Source organism: Hippocampus comes, unplaced genomic scaffold (assembly GCF_001891065.2).
Source record: "Hippocampus comes isolate QL1 unplaced genomic scaffold, H_comes_QL1_v1.1 scaffold9, whole genome shotgun sequence".
Classification (NCBI taxonomy): Eukaryota; Metazoa; Chordata; class Actinopteri; order Syngnathiformes; family Syngnathidae; genus Hippocampus; species Hippocampus comes.
In genome coordinates this window covers 1542417-1548932 of record NW_017805275.1, presented here as the reverse complement: position 1 = coordinate 1548932, position 6516 = coordinate 1542417, and the positions used below count along the sequence as shown (strand labels likewise).

At 44.4% G+C, this 6516-nt stretch overlaps 1 protein-coding gene across 2 annotated transcripts in view; it reads left to right on the top strand.

Moving 5' to 3' along the window:
- smyd5 (SMYD family member 5) overlaps nucleotides 1-6516 on the top strand; it is a 21945-nt gene that overhangs the window by 11147 nt on the left and 4282 nt on the right. For both annotated transcript variants that reach the window (XM_019870102.1, XM_019870103.1), the window contains exons 4-11: nucleotides 423-544; nucleotides 622-691; nucleotides 3225-3329; nucleotides 3424-3486; nucleotides 4140-4210; nucleotides 5463-5569; nucleotides 6058-6114; nucleotides 6208-6302. In XM_019870102.1, the coding sequence (XP_019725661.1) occupies nucleotides 423-544; nucleotides 622-691; nucleotides 3225-3329; nucleotides 3424-3486; nucleotides 4140-4210; nucleotides 5463-5569; nucleotides 6058-6114; nucleotides 6208-6302 (690 nt within the window). The remainder of the gene's footprint in view (nucleotides 1-422; nucleotides 545-621; nucleotides 692-3224; nucleotides 3330-3423; nucleotides 3487-4139; nucleotides 4211-5462; nucleotides 5570-6057; nucleotides 6115-6207; nucleotides 6303-6516) is intronic.

The window sequence follows — 6516 nt, the reverse complement described above, 5'->3', positions numbered from 1 at the left end:
GGGTGGTTACGGTTGATGGTTTCCTGGCCTGTCTGCAGGTGATTCATGAGTAGCCGCGGCGCTCGACGGAGCTTCGGCTCCCGAGAAACAACTCGTGTCATGCGCCCTGACGTGCGGCTCATTCGATGACAAAACATGAAGAGCAAAGACGCGCGGCTCGGGTTGCCAACTTGCCGGCGTGCCATCGAAGGGGGCCGAGTTGGTGTGGCAACCGGTTGACGTCTTTGGCGAGGCTCTAAACACGTCAGAAACATGCTGGCGCGTCCTGGTGTTTCTCTCCTTTGGAGCAGTCAAAATGTATATATATATATATATATAGAGAGAGAGAGAGACACACACACACACACACACACACACACACACACACACACTCACACACACACACTAACTCCACGCCCCACCTCTCCCACCACCACCTGCAGGTGATGTACTGCAGCGCTGAGTGTCGCCAAGCTGCGGCGGATCAGTACCACCGGGCGCTGTGTCTTGGGCCATCCTATGAAGATCCAGACCACCCTGTCAACAAGCTGAAAGATGCCTGGAGGTGATGGGAGTGATTCCTTTCCCTTTAGTCTCAGGAACTCCTTGTGAATTCTATGGTAAACGTTCTGTTCGCCACAGGAGCATGCATTACCCTCCAGAGACTTCCAGCATCATGCTTCTGGCCAGAATGGTCGCCACTGTTCAACAAGTAAGATGATTTTATTTATGGATTTATTTTTTGGAGGTGTTGTAATGTTGTCTCTGCATGCTTTCACAATGACATTCCGGACCTCTTTCACTGGCAACATTAGAGAGGATGTATAATCAATTGATTTGACAAATACAATGCCGAGCAACGGTCTTTGAAGCCTGATAGAATTGATACAGTTGATATAGTCACATTACTAGATAACATATTTTCTAAATAAAATTTACCATAAAATACAAAGTGAACTTCTTATTAATTATCTAAGTGTGACCAATCTGTCTTTGCAATTTTTATATTTATTTTGATTAAAAAAACAAAACAAAACAAAAACACAATGTTTCATTGCTGCTTCTAAGTTAGACCGAGAAAATCAAAACTGGTCTGAGGTCTATTCAAACAAAGACGTAAACCAGGGGTGGGCAATTCCAGTCCTGGAGTTCCGCAATCCTGCATGTTTTCCGTCTCCCTGTTACAACACATCTGATTTAAATGAACAGGTTCAATATCAGGCTTCTGCAAACCTTGCTCATGATTTGATCTAAATCCATTGCTCGAGTTAGTCTTCCAGCTCGGGCCACCTTGCCTTGTTTCCGTGGAAACACAGTTAAGACGGCGAAGCTTGTTCTGCAGCTTCCTCCACTTGCTAACCGTGGATTCGTTTACCTTAAATTATCTCGCGGCTATTTGATTGCCATGTTCCTCTGCGTAACTAATCGCTTGAAGTTTGAACTGTGCCCAGAAGCGTGTCTCTCCATTGGTGCCATTTTCGGGCGTCCGAAATTGTTTTGCCCAATACACAAACCGGCATTATATCCACCTACTGGTGGGTGTGTCTTTAGCATCCAGGATGAAAACCATACTGTATCTCCTGAATCGAAGATTCGACTTCCTGACCGATCCTCTTCTCCAGCACCCCTGAATAGACCTTAATGGGAAGCCTGTGGAATTGCCCTGTAGTTGGAACACACACCTTCCGGACCCCCTTCCTAAAAAGGGGGACCAACTCCCCTGGTCTGCTAGTCCAGAAGCACTGTTCCCAATGTCCATCCGGTGTTGGAGAGGCATGTCAGTCAACCAAGAGGGCTGGCTGCACAACATCCAGAGCCTTGAGGAAATCTGAGCGGATTTCCTCCATCCCGCAGGGCCTTGCCACCGAGGGGCTTTTTAACCACCTCGGCGACTTCAACCCCAGAGATAGGAGAACCTACATCAGAGTTCCCAGACTCTGTTGCTTCAAAGAAAGGCGTGTCAATGGAATTGAAGCTGTCTTTGAAGTAATTTCCCCTCAGCTCCCCTTCTGAGACGCCAGAGCAGAATTTCATTGAAGCCACTCGCACGTTGTTTTCCATGGCCTCACCCAATTCCTCCTGTGACTGAGTTTTTGCCTCGGCGACCGCCAAAGATGTGTTTCAGTTTGGCCATCCGATATCCATCAGCTGCCTCAAGTGTGCCGCAGGCCAAAAAGGCTGGACAGGACTCCTTCTTCAGCATGACGGCATCCACTACGTTGGTGTCCACCAACCGGTTTAGGCACTGATGCCAGGCACCGACCACCTTACAGCCACTGCTCCTGTCGGCCACATTGAAAATAAAGCCGTGGAACATGGTCCACTTGGACTCAATCTCCCCCGTCTTCCCCGGCCGCGACTTGAGTGAAGTTGTGCCAGATGCCAGAAGATGCTCACAATACGTTTGGGTCTGCCATGTTGGACCGGCATCTTCCCCAATCCATCGGAGCCAACACACCACCGGTTGGTGATCAATTGACAGCAGCACCTCTCTCTTCACAGGAGTGCCTCTAGCCGCCGCCCAGGTCACATTGCATCCGATCCCGAAGGCCCCTCTCACAGGTGGTGAGCCCATGAAAAGGGGTGTCTTGTCCAGGGAAATCAAGACAAGTATTATAAAAAATGATGAGATTTATTTGAGAAAAAGCATGGAAAGACACCGTTCACAGATCTGTCAAGGGAGCCTTCTCCTCTCGTCTTGCGCTCTCGTTTTATCTTGTTGGGAGGTGGTGAAGGTCAGCACAATCAGCATTTTGAGCAGCTGCACAGAATGCACACAAGTGCATGAGCAGGCAACTTTGCTTATCCGCAAAATAACTGGTCAGCATTCAAAGGTACGAACAGTTACTTATATTTTTTTGCCCTTTTAGATGTCAAATTCCCATTACAGGGGGACCCCATGTTGTCCTTTCGGGCCGAGCCTGGCCGGGCCCAATGGGTGCAGGCCACCCACCAGTCGCTTGCCTTCAAACCCCACCTCCCGGGAGCCACTAAAATAGAAGATAGCCTTCAAAGCTTCAATGTTATCATCATTTTAAAAAAGTGGCATTAAAAAAAAGTATTGTGTTCCATATTTAATGGTAATTGCCCGGGTTTTAATCATACACTGTAAATTAGTTGTTGTTTTCGGAGGATTAATTGTGGTCTCATTACTCTTTCAGTTGGCCCACCCAAAAATTATCTGCGACGCTTATTTTGTGAATCCCTCCTCTCCGCTCACAAAATGTTTTTAATTTGTGGTCCAGGCCAAAGACAAAGCACACTGGCAGAAGCTCTTCTCGTGCTTCTGCAGTCGCACGGCCAATGAGGAAGACGAGCTGGCCCACAAACTCCTCGGGGAGAAGTTCAGGGTAAATATTCCTCAGCTGCCGGAAAAGGAAAATGCGGAAAATATCGACAACTTGCAACTAAGCAGTAGCTGACCAAAATAATGTTTGTTTTTAGGGTCAGCTGACAGTGCTACAGAGTCTTTTCAAAGAGGCGCTGTATGATGATCAGCTAAGTCGGGTAAACGCAAATATATACACTTGAATCTCATCATAAACATTAAACGGCTACAACAAAAGGTCTGCATATAATATGAGCAGATTTCTGACCCGTTTTCTCACTTCACATCACCCCAAAAGTCTCCTTTCACTCATTGATCTCTTTATTTGGTATATACACCTGCACATTGTAATTCAAAATGCTGCTGAGATCCATTTGGATTTATTTTGACTTATTGACTTGAATATTGATTTGCATATACAGTACATTTTTTTTCTTTTCAATATTATGTTTTGAAATTGTCACGGTTTTTCGTAATTTTTCCCACATTTCCCCCTTTTCTCATGGAAACACATTTTGAAACTTCATCAGCATTTTTGGAAGAATTTTGGGGGTTTGTTAAAAAAATAAATAAAAAATTACATGTTCAAACTTGCCAGTTCTGTTGACTGGGGAATCCTATACAATAAAGTGCACCACCACAAACTCCAAGCCGTAACAATAATAGATAATAATCGATACAAATAGTATGTTTAACTGAACAGACAGCATGGCATGGTTAGATTATCGCTGCAGCTTTTGCGTGAGGTGTGTACGGAATGACATGACCAGTAAATGTTGTATTATTTGTAAAGCTCAATTAATGTATGATTGTAGCATTGTTTGTGTTCCAGTGGTTTGTTCCCGAAGGCTTCCGCTCTCTCTTCGCTCTGGTCGGCACTAACGGACAAGGCATCGGCACAAGGTTGGCTGGTCTTTATTCAACTTGTATTTCCTTTAAAGGTCAAGTGTGAAGTGAACTTGGCCAACCATCTTTTGAGTAATAGTTAGTGCTAAAACTATTTCAAGCATACTTTTCTTCATATTTCAGGTTCATACTCAGACCCATAGCAATGCACTTAACAATGAAAATGCTTTTGTTCAGCAATCTCGGCAAGTGATGTCATCTACAGAATGCCAAATCGTCAGTCGGCTATTGTAACGTATTGTTTTTTCTTGTTAACTGCTCTTTGCCATTGTCATCGAGTTATTCGGCGACGTGCCTCGGCGCTGTGTGGCGATGCACTGTTCACATTCTGGCAAACAGTGTTGTTTGAGTGGCCAAAAGAAAAGAACAGACTAAGCTAAAGCCAGGCCAATGGTTCTTAACCTTGTTGGAGGTACTGAACCCGACCAGTTCAAATGCACATTCATCGAACCGTTCATTAGTGAAAAATAAAAATGTTTTTTTTTTTTTTTTTTTTACAAATGAATTTGTTAAAAACAGAAAAAAGTAAATAACATTTCTCGACATACAGTAAGTACAAGCTTTTTTAATTGTGCACAAAATGAACCGTGCATGACGTACTCACGACAGTCATACGTTGACTACTGAGCAAACTAAATTTCCCACAGCACTGATTGGACGAGCAATGTAATGTAATCATCTGCAGCCAGTGATGGCCAATCGGGCGTATCATAACTAATTTACAAGTTGAGTAGGGTGTGTCTTAACCGCCATGGGAGAGGCTCCGTCGTACCCCTGAGACGGACTCACCGAACCCCTGGGGTTCGATCGAACCCAGGTTAAGAACCACTGAGCTAGGCTAACAACCACAGTCTATATAGCTTACCGGTCTTCCAATCCCGATGGGTTTTGTCTCCACTCCATGTCCGAACTTTCAGCATCTTGAGCACCTGGCTCATACATGTATGGTCCAACATACATCTTGCCAACAACTTGCTCGTCCTCCAACTCTTTGAACACGCGGATCCCCTCAGATAAGCTTTCCAAATCGATTTCTTCACTTCGGTAAAACGATTACTTTGCGACAAAAAACGACATTACAAATTTCCAAAAAAAAAAGATTTTTTTTTCATGCTTTGTTGAATTATTTTACTTGGGACATAAACATATTTCATTTGGGATTTTCTAAAATAACTTCACAATTGACCTTTAAAGAGCATCCGTCACCTTGGTCCTTGATTCAACACGTTTATGCTTTCTGTTCCGTCAGCTCTCTGAGTCAGTGGGTTCACGCCTGCGATGCAGTTGAGCTTCCTGCCCAGCAGAGAGCGCAGTTGGACTCCTTTATCGATCAGTTGTACAAAGACATTGAGAGAGGTGACACTTGCAGTTTTTTGGCTGGATTTAATTGCATGATCCAGTGAACACAGTTCTTATGTTTTATGCTGAAAATAGGATATGAGTCATGCCAGTGTAAGTGCAGCGTCATTCTAACCAGACCACACCAAAATATGCTCATTTAATCCAACTAAAGGCTGAGTAACGTTTGGAGCTGTATGTCTCAAGATGGTTAGTTTTCGTTTTCTGACCTGAAAGGTGTTGGTTTGGTCCTGAGCTGAGTTGGTCCAAGTTAATGCTGGAGAAAAACTGTTTCAAAACATGAAAAGGGGCAATCAAAATCGGGTTTTGGATTTTCGAAAAATATTTTATTTCAAGGCAACATAACCCAGCCCTCAGAAATACGTGAATGGGTAATTGGCAAGTAGGAACCACAGGGTGTAGCGCCCCCCCCTCCCCCCCCTCCAATTAGTCAGTGTGGACACAAAGATTGATGATACTTCTTGTTTCTCTTGCTTACACTGTAGAAACAGGAGACTTTCTAAACAGTGAAGGCTCAGGACTCTTTCTTGTCCAAAGCTCATGTAAGTTACCATGACTTTCATGTTTCTCACTGCAAGCACAAAAGCAAAAGTCATTTTATTGCTTGTTGTTGTTTTTTTTTTTTTTCTCTTCAGGCAATCACAGCTGCGTGCCCAATGCCGAGGCTTCCTTCCCTGACAACAACTTCCTGCTTCACCTCAGTGCCCTCTGCGACATCGATCCAGGCCAGGTCAGCTGATGCCTGGGCTGGGGGTTAAGGGTTAGGGTTCATGCATGCAGTGCTCGAAGGCAGGCACTTACTCATGCGCTTTGCCAAGCTATTTAGCAAAGTCTCCACACATCATGGCTTGCAATTTATTTTGTCTTTGAATCTTTTTCGGAAATGCTGTTTTGCAATGTTTCATATTAGCTTCTTAAGTGTGTGTGTGTGTGTGTGTGTGTGT